Source organism: Tyto alba, unplaced genomic scaffold, assembly GCF_018691265.1.
Source record: "Tyto alba isolate M040663 unplaced genomic scaffold, T.alba_DEE_v4.0 Super-Scaffold_10, whole genome shotgun sequence".
Taxonomy (NCBI): Eukaryota; Metazoa; Chordata; class Aves; order Strigiformes; family Tytonidae; genus Tyto; species Tyto alba.
The window spans coordinates 11,763,604-11,785,616 of NW_024881262.1; the positions used below are offsets into that span (position 1 = coordinate 11,763,604).

General features: G+C 46.2%; 1 protein-coding gene across 4 annotated transcripts in view; it reads right to left on the bottom strand.

The window, feature by feature from the left end:
- The window catches only part of DIS3L2 (DIS3 like 3'-5' exoribonuclease 2), a 192,982-nt gene extending 173,465 nt beyond the window's left edge, over positions 1 to 19,517 (bottom strand). The window contains exons 1-5 of one of the 4 annotated variants that reach the window (XM_042798705.1): positions 19,449 to 19,517; positions 18,728 to 18,790; positions 16,118 to 16,837; positions 507 to 665; positions 63 to 205 (exon numbers count right to left, since the gene is read on the bottom strand). In XM_042798705.1, the coding sequence (XP_042654639.1) occupies positions 63 to 205; positions 507 to 665; positions 16,118 to 16,817 (1,002 nt within the window). In that variant the 5' untranslated portion in view covers positions 16,818 to 16,837; positions 18,728 to 18,790; positions 19,449 to 19,517. Of the gene's footprint in view, positions 1 to 62; positions 206 to 506; positions 666 to 16,117; positions 16,838 to 17,480; positions 17,497 to 18,727; positions 18,791 to 19,448 lie in introns of those variants that run through there. The other 3 variants (XM_042798707.1, XM_032982443.2, XM_042798711.1) reach the window with 3 other exon arrangements.
- Positions 19,518 to 22,013: the final 2,496 nt, after the last annotated feature.

Below are 22,013 nucleotides of genomic sequence, written 5' to 3' on the forward strand. Positions count from 1 at the left end.
ACTGCTGCCTGTGATTTCCACAGACTTATCACATGAGCATGGACGTTGTATGTTCCAGGCACCTGAATTAGCTCTCCCCTTTTCAGTCCTGCTGAAACATCTTCTTTTGACATGTAGGCTTCAAATATACTCTTCTTCCTCCCTCGAGTGGGTTTATTTAGATTCTTTCTATCACCTGATGTTGGGACAGCAGCATAGGATCCTCCTGCAAACAAAAATTCATAAGTGTTATCTTGTCCACCAAACTTGTCTATGTATCTTAACAGCAGCTGTAAAGAGGCTTTGTAGTCAAAGTTGAACTTCTGAGAATAGTTTGCCTAGAAATACTGGCACCCAACTGCAGAGCACCAAAAAGCCTGGAATAATCATATTTTACAAATAATCAACAGTCTTTTACAGCTCATTTTAGAGTTAAGAGCATTCATCCCAGCCCATCTTTTAATAGTGCTGAGCACATGCTTCAGGGCAGCTTATTCCTGAAGCGTGTATGCACTCTGCTTTAATACCTCTGGGAGTTCCCAGTTGTCTAGGATTTATTCTGCTGTCTGAATTGTTCATTGTTTCTGTCTGCGATTGAGAGAGTTGCCTCTTCCTATCGAAGCTCTGGGGAGTTCTTGCAGATTCGGAGTTGTTTCTGGTCCTTGGAAGCCCTCTCTTTTCTGCACCTGAAATCAAACACAGGTTTGAAATAACAGGGGAGGGAAGAGGAACCCCGTTGCCAGTTCGTGGTCCTGGTGAAACTCATGGTCTGCAGTACTTCAGTACAAGCCACAACTGTGAGTCATGGTCTTTATCCAAAAGAAACGATGCCTTCATTAGTTCATTTGTAATCTGTTGGCTCTTTGTGCCCCTTAATCCACCAGTAACTTACTTTATCATAAATAAAACTCTGGAAATTACAATACTAAAGTTGGACACAACCCTTCCAAAATCCTGGGAAATTCATTAGAGCATATAAAATGTGAAATTGTTAAACTGTTTCCAAAGCCTCCACCCCATTAAGCCCCCAAGTAGTGAGAAAATATAACTTCCCTACAATTTAATTAGTAGTTCAGGAATCCAGGAGAAAAAAATAAATCTCAACAACCCACTCTGGAGTAATTAACTTTTGAGCTACCAGAGGCAGTAGGATACAAAACACCACTACAAAGAAATGCCAAGGCTCCAAATGTCCAGCCTGCTCAGCATAGGCCACGATCATATGTAAATACTCTGCAAAGACTCACCCCCTCCTTCCCTGCCATCACCTCAGCCCCTTCCCTACAGCCAGGAGAGCAAGCAGCAGCTTCCAAAGCATATGCCAACGCTGTTCCACGGATCAGCACATTGGAATGCAACCCAGCGCCATGCAGCTGCCCTCTTGGCCCTCCACCTGGAGACTGAACATGTCATCACAGCTTTGCCTTCCAGCCCCTCCTGGCTATGCTCCCTGGGTACAAGCTTGTACCTGCAAGTCAAAAAAACGCACAATGCCAGCTTATTTGCTCCAAGTTACAAGGCAAATTTTTTACATATGGTATCCTTCACAAACGAAATTGCAGATTGATTCATTGAATTAAACTGAAGAAGTGAGAAATGTTTAAAAAGTCGTACTTAAGCAGAGATCTTTAAAAATATGGTACAATAAGAGAAAACTGCTGTTTTACTCAGTCAGACAAAAAGCAACTTCCATATATAGTAAGAGGCAAATCAGCAGGAGGAGGGAGGGATCCTCCCAGTTCAGGAAAGGAGACACCAAGACAGGCAGGAGGACAACTCAAGGTCCCAGCTCCGATCAGCTCAGGAAGAGATTAAATGCCATGGCAGTGTCTCAAAACGGGATGCTGAAATGAAGAGGGGGCCTCTGTTTTCAGTGACAATAAGGATAAGGGCAGCATAGTTTGGCCTTGTTCTACATGATCATGCTTTTCATACTCTGCACATGCTTTCAGGGAGGAGATTGTCTGAGGGAAGTTGCAGCTGTAACACAGCAAGAGCACAGTCACAAATTTAGGTTTCAACCAATGCGAATGAGGCAATACTACCTGGATGGACCACATGATGAGACAGAACTGAAATTAACTGATTTGCAAATGCCCTAAGGGTCAAGATATTAAGTTCAAAAACAGACACCGGAAGTGAAAGTATGGACTAGAGACATCTGAGCAGAATAGCTTTGGAATTGGCAACACAGTTTGCTCTGGATAAGGTTTTCAGAGACTTGTTGGCGAAGGATCTGCAACAGTCAGGATATTAGGAACACTATTAAAAAAGCAAGACACTAGGCTGATCACCCAGAGAGGTCATGCAAACTGCTTCATTGGAGGTTCTTAAAAATAGGTGAGACAGATGTCTGCCAGAGTTGGTCTAAAAAGAGTAGTTTTTTCCTTGAGGTAGTGAAATGGATCACACGAGCTCGTAAGGTCTTCTAAAGCCCTCGTTTCTATGACAGCAAGTCACAGAAAATACTACTATGAATTAAAGAACTTGGGATAAAAAGGAAGCTAAATCTTAACATGTAATTAAGAAGGAACTGAAAAAAAGAGAGCAGAAAACGAAACTGCAGGAGAAAAAAAAAGAGAAAAAAAATGTCTAGTGAGTTGGGAAGTGAGCTGAGAGCCAGAATTAGGCACTGCAGAGCTGAGCTGCCCAGTGCCTGCTGTGGCCATCGGTTCAGAAAGTTTGGGGCCACTACTGCCAAAAATAATGCACAGCAACAGCAAAGAGATAAGCACCTTTGCGTGCTGAAAGGTAGACATGCAGAGAGACACTTGCACGTTTCCAACACTTAAGCCTTTGGCTTACTCTCCAGTGGGATTTTTCATCTGCTCAGACTCGGACACAAACTCAACGAAAAAATTTACTCAAATGAAAAAACTCTGCTTCAACATAGTTGGCTTGCAAGCCAGTTTACACACAGCCACTTTGAATAAGTATTTGACCCTGCTGGCTGTGACATTTACAGCTAAACAAAACCACCCCTGTTACAAAGCCACAGACAACTGTCACAATTAGCATTCAACTGGAACACATCATATTCTGCATGACTGTAATTTCTTGTATTTCTCCTTTTAAAAGAAAGAGAGATAAGTACAGGTTGCCATCTGTTCAACTAGATTCAATATTTGCTTCTGTAATGCACCTGTCCCCTAAAACTGGAAGTTAGAAACACTTCTCATGATGGGCTTTCCTGCTGTCCCTGCTGCCCAGCATTAATATTCTGATGGATAAACAGACATTATTCCACAAAGCAAACTGTAACCTGAATACTCTATAGATAGTGAAGGATGTATTGAGAATATCCTTTCTGAAATAACTGCTATCACAAACTTAGTTGAACTCTATTCCAGAACTAGGTGTGTCAGAAGTCTTACTTTTGCAGTGGTGTTACAGTTGTGTGATTTGTAAAATATAACATATCTCTTAGAGTAAGATGTCACACAAAGTAATAAAACATTATAGGCATTAAAATAACCAATGACTAAATAAATTATTAAGTAAATAAATATAAAAAAAAAAAAAAAGAAAAATAACTTCAGTAAAAGGGAGACTAAAGTGAGGTGACTGAGAGCTGAGGCTGGTTGATGTGTCCTAACAGGAGGCTTGAAGCAACCCCAGTGCACCAAACACGTCTGCGTGTGCAGAACCACTCAAGCCTGAACGCAGAGCAAGTCTAATGCAAGACACGTAAGTGTTCACAACACACAGCAAATGCAACATATTTGGGTATGTTTATCTGGCCGCATGGATGATGTAGAGCTGCTCTCCACGGATGCAGCTACCACATGCCTGGGATTTCTAGATGTTCTGTCATTTCCAATGGAAAATAATACAGGAGTAACAATTTGAGGAAAGGTGGTTGACTGTTCATTACTTGAAGTCCTCTGGAGGGAAACTTGGGTTGAAACAACCCCAACACCTGCATCAGGCAAGGAGGCTCCCTACAAAGGTGACAGAGGGACACCTAAACAGGACCCCATATGGAGCAGGGAACCCCTTCAACCTAGCCAAGGAGAAGCACTTGTGAGAAGCAGAAACACACAACTCTCATCTCCACAGCTAGAGGCATGAAAAAAAAAGTGGGTGGCATTCATGGGCTTTCAGAACAGTCCGCAATCAGCGACTCACTTTTATTCTCAACATGGGCACCAGGAAAAGGAGCAGAAAGGATGGGACTGGCTCCAACCCAGGAGCCTGGTCCAGCATCCAGCATGCAGGCAGCAGCGGGTGGTTGAGCTCCCCTGGAAGGGCAGCACTGGAGTTTAGTCGAGAATCCAAACCACCACACTCCATCTCTGTCACAACAACGACGACATCACGCAATGGCGTATTTTGGTCTTTAAAGTTAAGTACCTATTAATCTTTTTTTACTTTGGAAAAAAAAAAGCATGCAGGCAGCTTCCCAGAATAATTGATCTGGCTTACAGAAAGAGAGGAGGCTAGATGTTTTAAATCAGCTTATTTTTACATAATTTATACAAAATCACTCTATAGTTTAGGTTTTGAAAAGTACTACATTTAATTAAATTTACATCTATTAGTCAGTTGATCAACTAGATGGTCAACTAAATCAACTAAACTGTCCAACTAAACATGAAGTTAGCAATGCCAGAAAGTCTTTAATTATGTATTAAAATTTGCATATTGCTTTACAGAAGAAAAAAAACAAGACCCTCAATTTTATTTACCAAAAATAAAACATTTACAACTGCCCTCTAATACCTGACAAGCTATTTGATTACTACCAGCAGAGAAGGAAAGTATGTTTATCAACACATCCATGACCCCCTGGATACCTCCCATCCAGGATCCAGCAAGAACTAATTTTACTTGAGAAATCCAAGTGAATTCCAAGACATGGGCATCTTGGTATAGCTTTCCCCTTTCCTGTCAAAGGGAATCTACCTTGTCTCTAGGCATTTTTACCTCTAACTAAGCTTCCAGCACTGTTATGATCTACATTATTTATATTTAGCCCAGCTCCCTGGGGTGGGCAGGACTGTGAGAGCATCACAACAATTGTGCTGGTAACATCTCTACACGTTTAGGACTCACCCCACTGACAGTTTTCTTGACACGTTCCTTTTATGTTTTAAAAAAGGAATTATGTTGAAAGCATTGGATGGAACAATATTATTACAAACTTTTCCAACACAAAATATTTCCATCTGCTACTTACCTTTATCAGTCCATGACTGGGCATCAACACCTCCACTAACTCTGCTATCGCTAAGAGGATTTTCCATTGCTTCCCAGCATTAGATCATGATCTAGATATGCAAGGGAATCTTTCAAATAACATCGCTTTACAGTTAGCATAGGTGTGAGAAGAAACAGAAGCATATCCCCAGAACTGATAACATTCGATAGAAAAAACTTGTTAACAGTTAATGAGCCACTCTCAACACATGGTTACTAAGTATTTGTCCATATTTCTACAATGTTTCATTTCATTGCTGACACATTTCAATGACTTACACCAATTTCCTTCAAACCTGCCAAGAGGTTCCCTGACATTTAATTCTTTAAGCCAACCCAGCTATGCACTTAGTAAAACACTGTGAGGATATACCCACGAGCTAGAAGGCATGGCAGCTACCAAATGAAGGGTCACCCAACACTGCTACCTCCAAAAGCAGGAATTAACCAACTAAAGGCAATGGGAAATCTGATGCCAGCCCCTGCTTAGTCCTATACTCCCATTTAAGTCAGACTAGGCTAAGCATGGCAAGAAAGCTATATAAAGCATGTTCCTGCTCATCCTTACTAGAGACTTAATGAATCAAAGTCCAACCATGCGGCAGCCCAAGGCATCACCTCACAGATCTTACAAGTTCAAGTTGGCCCTTGGCTCCTGGCAGAGTTGGCAAAGCGAATCTTAGAAACCATCGAATTTGGTCTTTTAGCAAATGAACAGTCACTACAACCTGCCGGGAAATCCCATCTGCAGCTTTCAGCCACTATGGATGCTGATATGTAACAGGGTGTATTAGTAGTCTCAATACGAGAGTTCAGCCGACAGAAACTCTGCCTTCTTTTGGAAAGACACCTGGGACCCAAAAAACCCCAAATTCCGCATAGCCCCTGAACAACCCATCCCAGGTACTTTCATGAATAACTGCCAGCCTTGATGAGCTGCGGGACGAAGTTTCTGGATGGTAGCTCTGGATAGGCACAGACCTAGTGTTGACACTGTAGCACCAGGCAACTATTTGTTTAATTCTTCAAAGCCAAATAAACTCTACTAGCAAAAGCATGCTTTGCCAGTACAAACTGCATTAACATCAGGGTGGTTTTGCTAGGATCCTCATGTCTTCCCCTTTCTTATGCTTAAACAGGCAAATTAAAGGCTATTTGATATTTTCAGCTGCTCAGAGAAGCCTCTAAAATAATTCCCTCTCAAATTTTAAAAGTTGAAATGCATTTGTCATATTGTTTTTATTTTATAATACACCTTTGACACCCAGTATATGCCATATTATATAAGTAACTAGCTCAAAAACTCCAAGCACTTGAATGACTACTACAATATCTGGGATCAAATTACCACACACAGGCAAAAACAACCAGCAAAACCAACAAACACCACTGAAGTGATCTCAAATGTGAGGTATGTCAACAAAAAAACTGGTCATAGACAGGTCAGAAGTAACTAGCTATTTATGTTTTGCTAAATATTTTGCGGATTTAAGAGACTAAATGCCCCACTAATGGTAACAGCCATGCACTGTTTTGTTCTATTTTCATTTAAAAGGAAAAACAGAAAAACAACTGTTGGTATAGCTGCTCAAGGAAAGAGTTCTGTACCAGGAAGAAAAAAAGACACTTCTTGGAATACATCCCAAGCAAAACTCAGTGCTAGAGCCACAATAACAAAGACAGGACCAAAACCCATCCACCACACTCCCCATGAGCCCAGCTCCGCTCCAGCCTGTGCTAGGAACAGCCGTGCTTCAACACTGCTCTCAACATGAATTAAATGAGTTCAGAGTTCTCCGACAGCCCTGGAACAGAACCACCTCCATACCCTTTACAGTATCTTGAAGCAAAGAGGTTAAATAAAGTAGATGGCTCAAGATTAAAGACAAAGCAATAGAGAGAAATTAAGATGTCATGGGAAAGAATTCATTAGAGATGTAGGAGTGGAAAGACAAGACTTTGAGATACGTTATCAATTCAGTGAGGTTTCATTGCAGCAAAAAGACTTTCAGGAGATAAGCCTAGTAGGCAGTATTTCACATGCTCAATCCGAGGTTTAAGAGAAAGTCTGAGAGCACATTCTCCTTATCACGAGCAAATAAAAAAAGATCCTTCTCTGATGAAACAAGCTCAAAGAATCCTAAACTGGAGGTTCTGCAGCACACGCCTATGCTCAGTCCAAGCCTGACCACAAAGCTAAAGGGAGTTCCTACAATGTTGTTATGAGTTGTCCCAATAATAACCAAGGATGTGAATGATTTGAAATTATCTTAATGATTGAAAAATAGGGCAAACTTCCGGGAAAGGGAATAACTTTGCAGAAGTGGAAAAGGATGGTGATATGACAGCACTGTAGGGATTTAGGCAGATGGCAGATTGCATAATTAAGTTTAAAGTTAATTAAACAGTCATTCAAAGAAGAGAAACAATGCAGACCTACATTTACATGCACAGGCTCAGCCAAAATGTAAATTCTATGCAAATATCCTGAACCGAGTGGATGATGTATTGAAATCCAGCTGCCAGAACTAGCTCCCATGCCCACCAGTCTCCACTAATTGACCCATTATGATGAGCCACCAGGGCCCAGCCACGGTGTAAATCTGAGCTATAACTTTCCACCGTCAAGACAAATCAAAACAAAATGAGAAGACAGCGCTTAAAGCGAAGGCCTGTCCGCACAGCTCTTAAACATGATTTCAGGAGTGATTCAAAGCAACCAGTCCTTCTAGCAACAGCCCGATTGGTTACCAGCAACCCTGCACAATGTAACACAGCTCCGCTTGTGCCAGCCAGCAGCTCGTCCACCAGCGCGACCGTGTTCATGCACCAGGACGCAGTCCGGCTGTGAGCCATCTGTGTACCCGGGGAACAAATACAGAGAGCTCTCTTGCCCTGCCTCTTTGGAGAAGCTGATTCTCTAGACATTTTTGGCAGAAAGTCTGCCAAAATCTGCAGAGGAGAGCTGAGCATTCAAGAAAAAAAAAGCACAAAGGGAATCCTTGACACATAGGGAAGAAGCTGGCTGCAGAAAGGCAGCCTGTCCTCCAGCCAGTGACTCCTGGATCATGGCTATCATGGTTTGAGTGAGCTCACAGGGCCATGAGCTGCTTCTGGAGGTGACCATGCCATGGTAGCTGCTTGTAAAAAGATTCAGATGTTCAGCATTCTTATGACAAGCCACTGAGGAAGAACATTCTTATTTAGGGATGGAAGTAGCAAAAGCATGAAGTGGCATGTCCGTGGATACTCAGGAAAGTCAGGAGCAGAGAGAGGTGCTCACTTCCAGACCCATAAAAATGAGGTGGGAAGCACACGTTGACACTGTTCTTTTGCTTTAAGCTGCACAAGCTTATTCCAAATTCTTGTGCTGCATGCCCCCAGATTTCAGAACGGATCTAGGGAAAATGAAAAGGTTCTTGCTGACTTTGGCTTTGTGAAAGGGCCTATGCTTTGAAAAACTGAAATGAAGGAAAATGCACAATGGATTCTTTCTGCTGTGGAAAACAATGCTGTGAAAATTGCTCCTGACCGCCAAGATCATGTGCCCACGACACCATGTTTCCTCTTTGAAAACATTTCCAAGCATCCCGATGCTTGCAGGATTTTGACTTCAGTAACTCAGACAGTAATAGCAGTTTTATGCAATTCCTCAGCCGGGTTTGTGTTGTAGGAATACTACATGAGTGCAAGAGCCAAAGATACCATTCCAGGCTCTGAACTAAGGGTTGGTGACGAAACTCATTTAGTAGCAATAGACTAAAAGTTTATCAAAATAGTTACTGTGCTCCAGCTGCGTGCAGCAGCACAGTGGTGTTGTCAGGGAGGGGATATAGCTCTTCTGGTTTTCAGGACTCTCTGTGAACCTGCTCCACCCTGCTTGTGACCTCCTAACTACCTACTCCGCCTGATGACTGCACGCCTCCAGGCTTCCACTCCTGCCTCGGGATGTGGGTCAGTGCTGCTTCCACTGCCCCCTCATCCTATCCTTCCATCCTCCCAAAGCATCTTCCACAACATCTTCTGCTCTTTGTTTCATCCAGCAACTACGCTGTGAAAAGGCTTCTTCAGGACTTCAGGAAAAACACTTTAAAACCATAATATTGTGGAGGTTCTCGCTTTGATTTCTTTGGGCTTTGGTATTTTGAGGAAGTAAGTTGCTCAAAGATCAGAGAAAGTCAAGAGGCTTTGAAAGGCAAAATACCTGACAGGAGGTGCTAACATACCAGAAGACATTAACATCTGAAGAAATGAAAGAACTGCTTTCAGATTCATATATATCCCAAGGTTACCCAAAGTGCTGCAGAATAAGAAAATTTGCCGATGAACTGTTTCCCATAATGCTCATTCAGTGTGGTAGGTACATAATTCATAACCCTTAGTACTGTGGGGGGGAAAATGCCTAAAAACATACAAACTGAACAAAAACGCATTATCACTGCAGGCTCGTATCTGTCGAGAGCCTGAAATATTCTCCAAGGCATGACCTGCCCCATACATCTGTGGGCTGCAGCTGCTGGTGTTGACATTTTCCTTCAGCACCCTGGAAATTTTTATTTTTGTCACCGAAGACATTATTTTATGCAATAGATCCCAACATTTTGTCTTCCATCCTGCCCCAGCCAAGTTTCAACCCTCTGTAGCTCGGATTTCCCCACAAGAGGGAGTTAAGGACATGCAGCCCACAAGATTGCATGGAGCTAGTTAGCAGGGGGCCTGAGGCAGGAGAGCAAGAGATGGACACCAGCACACAGGACAGGAGAGGCAGAAGCAGAGGCTGGAGAGCAAGGCAGCGGTGAAAGCCCTGCAGAGGAACAGCGATTAGCCACTGAAGCCAGCTGCAAAGCATCTGTCCTACCTACCTGGGTACCCACAGCAAAGGAGACACTTCAGAGATTACCTGAACAGGCCAGACCTGACTGGAGTGTGTGGGCTGGCTGACCACACGGATAGCAGAGGACAGAGGGCTTTTTCAAATTAAATCCTGTTTGAACTATAGCATATTTTGGGGGTAGGATTTGTTATCAGGGCTTTTAAACGTGCCAGTGACAGCCCACATACCACAAGCCTTGGTAAAATTGTTCCAATGGTCATTCACCCTCACACTGCTAAATTGTGCCGTATTCCAAGCCTGGATTTGTTTAGCCTCAAATGCGTTGTATCATAATCTGCTCAACTGAGTAGGCTATTATTGAACATCTGTTCCCCATGTAGGCAATTTACTGAAAGCTCCCTTCCCCCAAGCATCTCTTTGATAAGTAAAGCAGGGTTCCTCAAATCATTCACTCATGATCCCAGCGTTTTAATCTTCCTTGTGGCCATCCTCTGAGTATTCATCAATTCATCACCATCCACCCTGAACAGAGGGCATCACCACAGGATACAATACTCCAGAAGCTGCTGCTGCTGTCATGCCAAAGACACACACAGTCCATACTCCATCTTCCAATTCCCATGCTCATAGATTACCCTTTTGGCCACATTTCACAGGAGGATGTTCAGCTGATTAATCCATCAAAAGCTCAAAACTTTTTTCCAAGCTATTGCTTCCCACACTGGGTTCCTTGCACTGCTAGTATGGTTCTCCACTGGCCCAATAAATGGATTTTGTTTTGCCTGCTCCCAGTCCACCAAGTGATTCAAACAACTGCCCATAACTGCCCCCATTATTCAATACTCCCCATGGTCTCTAAGTCATCCAAAACCACTTTCAATTCTACTTGTATGTTTTCTTCCTGATGATTGACAGAAGCATTAAACAGCACAGGGTCAGAACATGACACTGCAGGAATCAGACACACCTGTTGGGAACAATTCTCAATTTATTGCTGAATTTAATTAGTTTGGCTAAACAGCTTTTAAACCATTACACATGCGCTGTAACTTTATTATGCTAACAGACTAGCATCCATACTCACACCTTTCTCAAACTCCTAAACTCGTAAGAAACTGCCATTGAGGGAGCTCAACAGGACCTTCGTAGCATAACTTGATGACAAGTCACATTAAGGAAAAGATATAAAACTAATTAAAAATCTATTCAGTACTCGTATTAGCCTACTACTTTCCCAGGATCAACACCACACTGACAGGCATAGTTACCTGAGCCACATAATGGGGAATAAAGAGAAGAAAAAAAATACATAATAAAAAAAAAATAAAAAAAAAAAAGCAGGTTAACAGCAACAAGTGTTTCCACTGATGAACATTTTCACATGAGCACTAGTAAGTCAAGGACATGAAAGCTTTGCCTCATGGAGATAAAAGCTTTGCTGCCAAATGCAAGGGCTCCTGCCGCAGATTCAGGACTCTGGTAAAGGGCATGGAAGACAGTTATTAGATCACATACAAAAACCACAGTCCCTGCAAAGGCAGGATCTCATCTCCCCACGAGAGGATACATCAGATATTAACTCACATACTATAGCTGGCGTTAGCCAAAAACATTAGTTGCACAAGAGTCAGGAATGCAACATTTTTTTCTATCAAAAGCAAGAGGGAAATTTATGTTTGTGATGACGCTGCTAAACCATTAGAGAAAGGAGCATTCTATTTTTCATGTCCTTCTCAGGTGGGGCCATACAGTAAATCCAGTTTTCCCTCCTCTCCCATATCTTATTACTATGATTAACGTCATCTAAGGAACATTACATTGGACCTGGCAAGATTAGCTACATTTTAAAGATTTCCACAGCAAGCAACATTCTCCATTTATTGAGCTGATTCTGTGGCCTTTACTAGATTGCTGGCTCATATTTACTGTGCCAGATAGGGAGATAACAGCATTCTTAAGTACTGAATTTCACCACACAAGAACTGGAAGACTCACCACTAAAAAGTAGCATTATCTTAAATTTTCATTACAAGAAGGGAAAAGCAGAAGCTGTGGTTCCTCCTCCAAAGTTCCCCCAGAAAAACAAAGGCAAATACAAAATTTACTGCAGTGTACCATGGAAAGACAAAACCCCAAAGATTTTGCCATCTTGTTAAGGCTGGTATTTCCTGATCAGCTGTGCCCATCAAACATGCAGGAAAGCCATTCCAGAATATTTCCTTTACCTATCCTGAACCTTTTAACTGTCGGGGTTACAGCCACAAACACAACACCACCATCCAACAGCAACAATTGTTTTCAGAGCTATGATGCTAAACACCAGCCTGCTTGTCAGTGACACTCTTCCATGGAAGCTGCCCAAATTGGTTAAGTACCACAGGCTGGGCAAATAAATGCCAAGTGTCAGACAGATGATAAATCAGAAAGGGCCATGGAAATCTTACACCATTTCAGATGAGGCATGTTGTTACCCAAGAATTGTCTGTTTCCATTCAGGGGGCACGCTGACCCTGACAGATGGGCAAGATACTTCCAGCACATCATAAACCCGTGAAGTTTTTAGTGAGAGGAGGCTACCCAGCGAAGCTGGTGGTGATGCTCTTTCTGAGGACGATGTCTGCAGATACAGACTAAGACTGCATATCCAGCCCTGCAAAATCTGAACCTATTTAACAGCAATCAGCCTTCACAAGCATCCTACTCCACCCAAGCTTTCAGCATCAGGAAAGCCACCTCACTCCCAAGTACTCTAGCTCCCAAGATCATCTGAAATCAAGTGTGGCTAGGAGATGGTGTTCCCAAAGACCATGCTGCACTCCACATTTGGAGGACAGCTCTCTTCTGCGGATGTCTGGTTTTTAGGCTTTCCAGCAAACTCAGGAATGTGCTATCAAACAGCAACGTTCCCTCAAAAACAGGCTGAGAAGTGCACGTACTCAAAAAGCAGCTGAAACCTTGCTGTCCCAAATAAAACACGCAGTTTGGTATAAACAACTTACTGACAAAGCAATACATCACAGATATTTAAGATTAAGTTCCACTTAGCAGCCATGCAAATCTCAACTACTAGCATGTGACAGACAGATGCCGCAGAAAGAGTCAGTACTTCTGTCCTAAAGGAAAAGGGGGGTTTAAGCCCTTTTATGACAGAAAGATCAGTCAGTCTGAAAAGAGATTTTGATGACTAACTCTAGATTGAAGTGGGAAAACCCTTAAAGCCTTTGATCAAAACCAGAAAACAACCCAGGGGACTTCATAAAAGACTTTCTGTTAAGGAAGGTTAACCAAATTTTAGCACCCAAAAAACCTAGAGGATTGGAGATTTAGGGAAAAATACCAGCAGGAAAATTGTATTAGATGAAAAACTATAAACAACAAAATTTAAAGTGGCATTTTAGGATTGTTTTCTTTCTTACTGGGGTTTGTTTGAGAAGAAACTTCAGAACAGGAAGCTTTATGGCAATTCTCCTCACAGAGGTTACAGCTACACAAAAAGGAGCAACAATCTGTGGAACGTGTCTATATTTGTCTTCTCAAATCCAAGAGTGCTGATACTGTAGAGTGAATCCAACCTGCAGTTTCATGACTATGTCACGTTTCAGATGAGGGACAACAGAGTTTTGTTCACACTCAGCTCTCTAAATGGCAAAGTTTCTAATACTTAGAAAAAGCAGTTAATATATGGAACACCAGAAGAGACTGCCATGGTCAGTCTCCTAATTATCTGCTATGAAATTATTTCTTTCCCCCAAGCCTCATCTTGGTGCCTTCCAGTGCAGAATGACAAAGGCAATCCCCAGTGCTTCTCACAGACAGCAACACATCAGCAGCAGTGAGCTCCAGGGCTCGGTGACGGTGACGCTTGTTCAGGGCTCCACAAATCGCTCTGCTTTCCCCCAAGGCCACAGGAACTGATGCACCACTGGAAGGACATAAACAAGGACCAGTCCCTCGCTGCCCATGGCCTGTCCCAGGGCACTCAATGGGTTTTCTCAGACCTCCATGTTTGCCTTCAATTTTAGTACTGTCAGTTTTAGAGTCATTGCAAACCTGACCGTGGCTAAGCCTGAGCTGAAGAGCTGTTAAGAGGAAGACAATGAGATGAAGCAATATAAAGAGAGATGCTTGGCTTTGAGATTAGCTCAAAGAGCCTTTTGGAAAGCCTACAACAGCCTGAACAAAGTTAATTTGTGAGGAAGTGTCACTACTGAAGAGATTATAAGCCGCACCACTATGACAGAAGCAATTCTTGCCATCACAAGCATTGATTTAAACTGATCAAACTAGACACCTGCCTATGCAAAGTAATATGACTTACTTCAGCATCAAGACAGAAAGACAAGCTTTGAAGTGAGAAAATATTAATCTGGTACTGTGATGTGTGAGTTCTTATACCTAAGCGCTTGCATACTGTAAAATCTTCATTTCACTTAAACAAGAGTGCTAAAATATACTCAAACTGAACAGAAGAAAAGACGTTTCTCCAAATCAAGTGACATAATTTTTTCTCCTATTTCTTTCCTCCCCAGGAAACTGTTTTCATGTCCCTGCAAATGTTCTGGAGTGTAATCAGTCTCAGCTACACAGAAGGGTGGCTGGGAGAGACATGCAGGGGGAAGAAGAGGAAGGATGTCACTGTTAAACGAATAATTTTCCAATAATCTTCCCCACAGTGTGTTTTCCACCTGGGAGGTCAAACATGAGGGTTAACATTTTCTGCTCTAGTCTTTATGCTAAACAAACAATTAGTTTTCAAAGGGTTTGTGCAACCCCACTCCCAACTACAGCAGGAGGGAACTGCAGGTGCTTGGTTTTGAAAGCTAGGGTATTTTTATTTTAGACTAAAATCCAGGTAGGCACCTATCATTTTCATGGCTACAGACTGTAAGCCTTCTAGACTCTCCATCTCTGTTAGCTGCTCTTCCCTACGCTCCAAAAGCTGAAGGGTGAAAGGTAGCAAAGTCTATTATAACAGGCTAGCATAATAACTAGTGTTACAACGAAGCATACAAAAAAAAAAAAAAACCTCCCCAAAACATCAAGCTCATCAACAAATTTTAGCATCATCTGCTTGTGTTAAATCTCTAACTATGATCTGCCTTGCAAGAACTCATGAAAGTTTACCAACTTTAGCACATTATCTACTATCACAGCCTCAAAAATATCGCAAACCTGAAAAAAGCGTATTACCTGCCACTCTCGAGTGATAGAGCATAGATTTGCAAGACTGATTTGGTTAAACATTTACTTGATTTCCAACCCAAGAGTTGTGATAGGCCTCAGGCCCATCTTACCCAGCTGAGAAATCGATCTCTTTTCTACTTGTTACAGAGAATTTAATACGGTGACATTTATGAGTTCCTCCAGTAGTAGCTCATAAGATCAGGCTATCCAAGGATTTCACCATAAGAAAACATTCAGAGGAAGTATTAACCCATTACACTGAGAGATCAGATTTAAGCTGCCTGGCTTTGTTTGCTTGTTGATGCTGTTTTGGGTTTTTAAATAAAAAAAAAAATGTATTTATCTTTGTAAGTGGGCTTTTTGCCTTGAACACTGCATTTAAGAGACACAGTCACTTTACTACTCTTTGTTACTAACAGCAAAATTTACTGGAGTCAACACTCTGTATCAGGAATTAGATATTATACAGGTATCTTAGCCCCTGAGTATTAGATGGACTTAGACCCTCTGCAAAGGCAAACCAACACTCCAGATCCACAAAAGCAATACAGAGAGAAGCATGACTCTGCCCTGAGTCAACTCAGATCCAGCAGCCTTATTAATCAATTCGGACTCTACACCACAGAAACTGGGCTCTTCTAGTCTTGAGCTGATCCTGGAAGCAGCACAGCCACATTTGGAGAGCTTAGGCCAGGGGATTAGGTCCTACCAGCACCAAGCTGACTCCACAGGAAGCCATTTGCACATGCCGGATGGCTTGCTTGTAAACCAGGACAAAGCCACCCACAGGTAACTGAAGGCTGACTAACTTGGACAGAGTAGAACTGGCTCATGTTAACTCACTCATAACTAAAAACATCACATTCAATTCCACAGTAATTGTAGCAAGTGGACCAAACAGTTCATTAGTGTGAAACTCACCTTGGACTTGACCTGGAGACAAGTGACTGTTTTTCCTGGCATTTATTGCCAGCACATCCTCACTAAACTGCTCAGTCAACAAGTGTCCAGCTGCTGCATCCAGGTTGGCAGGACACCTGCCTCGTTTCTTATGTTTCTTCCTCCACACTTCCTCCTCATCCCTTTCATCAGAACCAGAAGACTTCTGCAGAGCTGCACAGTATCTCAGGCTGTTTGATAGTCTCCCACCCAGGTCATCACTCATATTTAACAAGTCAGCTGCAGTTCCACGTGGATGTACATAATAGTCTTCCTCCACCTCCAAGTCTCCTTCTGGACTAACGATGGCATTTTTTTTATGAGGACATCTGTTCGGAGCAGTTTGGGGTTTATCATTCTCAACTCCTCCAGGCACGGGCTGCTCCAAGTGAGATGTTCTGACCGGTGAATAACTGTGCACATTCAATCCATTCCTGACTGGATTATCTTTTACCAGGCTTCTCCTCAGGGATGGGTCCAGATCTGAGATGGGGTCATTGGGGGTGCTCTCTTCTAGCTGCATCTTCTGTGCAATGTGATTCAAATAGGACCGGAATCGGCCACTGTGGTGCTTTTGCACAAGCCTCGCGTAAGCGTTCTTCTGGGGAGCAGTGGGTTTGCTCAAACCCTCTTTGGCACCTTGGGCAGAAGCAGTACTTCTCACATACCCCAGCCGATCCATAGTGCAGTAAAAGGCCCAAACTTCAAGGAGTTATAAATAGACACAGGGGAAAAAAGGGTTATTTTCTTGAAACAAAGGGTTGATTACACTAAAAGACACAAAAAATGTACTAAATGAGAATGGATTGACCTTTACAGAAATTCTGAGCTGGTAAGCCCCTCCACTGGGGTAAGGGGGTTTCACAATCTGCTCAACATCTGCCCTGAACCGAATCCCTGTCAGTGACCTCAGCGTGACCGTGGCCCATAAGCCATACCTGCCCGTACGCCGTGCAAAGCAGGGGAATTTTTTCTGGAGGCTGACATCCCAAATATAAGGGATTCCTTTAATCCGCTCTTCCTTGCCTTTGAAAAAGCCAGGTGAATTAAAGTAGTGACTGACAGACTGCATCAGATGCATCAGTTTAGTGGTTATCAGGAGTAAAATCTTGTCATGTCCAACCTGGAGTCTTCAAAAATAACTGCATCCTTACTGAAGCGCTTCAATGTTGCAGTAAAAAGTATACATTGCCTGTTACTTCCCTCTCACAGTGACTGACACTTCTGGATTATATAGGACATTTGCTTCAAATACCAAGACTAACCATTTCAGCCTGTCTTTCTAGCCATAAACTTGCTCCCAGTGTGATGGAAATAGAATAAATTCCCTAGCACAACTAACCACCTTGCAAGAGCTCGTAATTCTTGATGATTGAGACACACTGGCTGCCACTCCATCCAGCACCAGTTTCTGTAGACGGTATTACGCCTCCACCTTTGCTGCACAAGAGTGGAACTTCAGCAGATCAAGCATCTTTCAATCCTTTTTCAGCTGCTCTAGCTTTTAAGTTCTCAGAGCAACACAATCTAATAAATTGGCCTCAGCTACTATTAAGGTAAATTATAGGTATAGACAGGACATAGCAATGATTTTTGCTGTATGTAACATCAGAGAAGAATATAAAAATATATTGATAATGGATCCCAGCGCAACTGCTGTCTTCTGCAGTTTTTTATAGAAACACCTGTTTTTTTTCCTTCAAGACCTGTTTGAAGCTGAACTTCACCCCAGCTGGTACGTTGAGAACTTCAGGGCTCACTCTCATCTCTTCTATGACAGAACTGAGAGGCACTGGGCTCTAAGCTAAAACAAAGGATACCATCCATTAAACCTCTCTCTCTCTTCACTTTTCTAAGCACAGGAGTGTTGGCAGGACACAATACAGAGCTCAGCAGAAGGGAAATTTATATTCTCTTCCCTACTCCCACCACGCTTGGAATTTTTCTTCACCCTTACCCAGCCCTCTTCTTCCTTTTGCTGCAGTTGCACAGAGGATAAGCACCCAGGCAGCCTCCTCCATGCACACACTGACTGGGAAGGGGGCATCACCCAGCAGGGACCAAGGACAGCAGAGCCAACTCCTCCTCAGAGTGCCTGCTCTGGCCCTTTCGGAGAAACAACGCGTATTGCAGCGAGATTTACTTAAGTAATTGAGCACGGATGTGAATAGGCTTCACAATACAAGGCAAAAATTTAAAATCCCTGAATAAATAGGAAAAATTCTTTGTGTGGTTTGTGATTCTTGTTCCTAAGATTTTCCACTGGTTCTGGCCAATAGCTAAACTCGTCTAATAGACTGACCTGCTACCGCGCTATTACAAAACCCTCACACGGGTAGGTCTACAGCAAGCTTTCTTTTAACGTCACCTTCTCCCATTGCCAATTCCATAGAAACAGATAACATTGATAAAAGCCAGCGAGAATGGTCTTCAAACAGTGGTTCCGGAATACAGGAGTTTGCCATCTTTATTTACAAGTAAAGAATAAACATTCACACCTCGCCTCCACCGTAATTTCTGCAACTTTAATCGCGTTAGCAGTTAGCAACTGGAGCACAGAGAAAAAAAAAAAAAAAAAAAAAAAGGACTTACAAGCCTCCACGAATTACAATTTCATTATTAGTTTTCCGTGGACAACCAGGAATTGACAGCTTCCTAAAAGCCAGAGAGTAGAGGGAAGGCAGGGGCGAGTACGAGGTACGGCCGCCCTGCCTCACCCCGCGACGGGACGGCGATGGGACCAAAGCGAAAGGCCGGGAAGGAGGCACGGAGGGCAGATGCTCGCTGAGCCGGGCCCTGGATGGAAACCGTCCCTTGCTGTTTTCACTCGCCTGTTTCGGAAGAACGGCACCGGCCCTTCGCCGCCCGGCCGGCACCAGGCGGGACGCGCCGCTCCGGGGGTGCCCCCGGCAGCGAGGGTGGGCGCAGCCGCTCCCGCACCACCGGCACGACCGGGAGCGGGACTGCGGGGAAACGGGGCCTCCCCCCCACCCCCTCCCCGAGGCCTCGGGACCGGGGGGCGGCCCCGGGGCAGCCCCTCGCCCGCCTCCCCCCCCCCCCCCCAACCCCCTTGGGGAAGGCAGCCCAGGCTGCCGCAACCCTCCCGCGGGAGCTGACGGCGCCGCGCCCCTCGGACGAGCCCTCGACCTCCCCGGGACGAGCCCAGCAAAGCGCCGGGACCGACCCCCCGGCACGGCAGCGGGGCTGCCGGGGCCTAAGCGCCGCCGGGGGAAGCCGCGCCTCGCCGCTCCCCTCCGCCCGCCCGGGACCCCGCGGAGGGGACCCCGGGCCCGGGCCCGGCCCCGCCACTCACCGGCCCGGCCGCTCCCCCCCGCCGCTCCGCGCCGTTTAAATGTCCCAACGGCCCCGCCGTCCCCTTCCGGGTCAGAGGCGGCCTACGGGCCGCGGCAGGGCCCAGAAACCCCCAGGCGCGAAGCGTTCGCTCCCCTCCCCGCCAGCGCAGCCCCGGCACCGCCGCCCCCCCCCCCCCCGCAGCCCCGCGGCGGGACCCCCGAGTGACAAACGGGGCCGGTCGCCAGCCTGTGAGTCCCTTCGCGCAGCCCGGGCCTGGCGACAGCCCTCGGGAAGGGCCCTGTGAGGGAGGCGGCGCGGGGAGGGGGCAGGCGGGGTGTTCCCCCCCCCACACACCCGGGGGACACGGGGTGTCCCCCCCACCCCACCCCGCAGGTAGGGCCCGCGGGTGCCCCCGGGAAGAAAGGAGCCTCCGGGCTGGGTTGAGGCAGGGCCTGGCTCCTCGCCTCGGTCATGCACAGTGGGGGAGAGTGGGAGGCCGAGCCGGGGTGTCCGAGGGGGTCCCCGCGAGGCCGGTGTCACCAGGGCGAGGACCAAACCCAGGCTGTCCCCAGCCTCCAAGGGTCGCGGTGAGCTTGGTCCCTGGGGTTCGTGGACCCCCCGCTTCCCAGCCAACGCCCGCCGAGGCCGCCGTGGTGGTTGGTGGCAGTTCCCTGCCAGCACTCCTGGTTCAGCCAAACCTTCTAGGCAGATCGGTGAAAAGACGCCTAGTTTAGCTGATTTAATATTGTAAAGAGCTGAGCTCTTTGCAGGCACCTGTACCTCCAAAAGCAGTGTGGGGAAGCCTCCTTCAAGACCTCCATGGCCTCAGCTTCGCTGCAGAGGAGAGCAGGCTCCCGGGATCCCTTTCCCCGAGCTCCTCACGCTCCCCCAGCACTGGAGGTTGGGCATGGGGCAACCTGCAAATCCTCCAGCCCACCCACGCCACAGCACCCAAGTCGTGACCAACTCATGGTGCTGAGCGGCAGCGGCCTGATCTCCACCAGGATAAGTCAGAGCCTTTGCATCACAGGGTGACATTAAAGCATGAGACCAGAGTCAGGAGCTGGGAATTTTACTCCCTGCTCATTCTGTGGCTGCAGACCTCCCACAGGGCTTTATAGCAGAGTCAGATCCAAGGTCTGGCTGGCTGGGAGTAGGTGGTTTGGTCACCCTAGTGTTACCTGCAAACGCAGGCTGGGTTTGCCAAAGAGCTTCAGCCAGAAGAAAAAACTGGAGAGCAATAAACTGGCCTAATGGCACCCCCAATCATGCCCATTTGAGCTGTCTGCCTGGAGCAGCCCCACATGGGGTAGAGGAAGGGTCCAAAGGGACTGAGCTGGTGTCTCCAACCAGGGCTCTGGTGGGGAGAGGCTCTGTTGAGTCTTCAGATCAGCAGGAACGTGAGTCTGAGCAGGTTGTCCATGCTGCACCCTTACTTAGGATGGGGAAGACACCTGCCCCGTGGTGCTTGCTCCTTATCCCACATCCTGCTGTGGAGAGCCCTCTTGACATGGAGCTGCTGAAGGTAAAGAGCCCCATGGCAGCCACAGACCGCTTCAGCTCCTGCCCTCGGGTTGTTCAAGGGAGCCGCTCTGAGAAAGCGCTGGGTTTCTGCTGTGGGACCAAGGGCAGGAAGCACAGACCTGCCTGTGCAGGGACAGTCACACCTCCCTGAGCACCGGGATGCCACCAGCTAAGGCAGTGTCTTGTTCACACGAACCACGCAGAGCCAACAGACTCTGTCTGCCAGCACTGCTGCCGGCTCATCAGCTGCCCCAAATCCCAGCAGCTCTGGCCACCCCAAGGACGGGAGCGAGGACTCAGCTCTGCCCCGGCCAGGCTGGGAGGCAGCGAGCAGCCCCACGCCAACCATGCCGCTGCTGCACAGCCCGCACAGCGAGGAAGCAAGCAGCCTTCCTGCATGTGAGCAGAGCCACCAGTCGCACAGCTGCTGGTTCCCCCCAGCCTCAGAGATGGAGGGTGGGTGCAGTTTCCACTGGAGCTGGCCCCAGGAGGAGCGTGGCTGCTTGGACTCACCCTTTCAGTGGAAGGGTGCGTGCTCCCTCGCCTCCTCCAGCTCCCCTGGCTACTGCTAAAGCGAGGCAGTTGGCATCTGCTCTGCTGAGGCACAGCAGCGGCATGTCCCCAGCTGCGCAGGGCTGGCCCACACCGTCCCTCCAGGCTGCTCTTGCTGCATGGAGAAGCGAGGAGCTCACCCGCCTGGAAGAGCAGGAGATGGGGTAGGTGGGACCCAATAGCTCCCAGCCCTACCACCCCCTTCCCTGCACCAGCCAGGTGGGAGCAGCAGCTCCTCTCCATGCCGCCGAGTCACGGCACCATGTCTCTGCTCTTCTTCACCCCCCATGGGGATGAAGCTGAGCCCGGAGCTTGGCCAGGCTCCCTCCTGTACCAGGTGGTGCCACCAGCTGCAGCGGCTTCAGCGTGCCCTGTTCCTTCCACAGGAGACAATAGATGGGGGGCGGGGGGACGTGGGGAGGAATCGGTGTTTGTTAGCACCGCTGCCAGCGTTGGGGCCTGCAGTTTCACAGTGATTTCATGTGTGGTGAGAGGGATACGGCTCCAC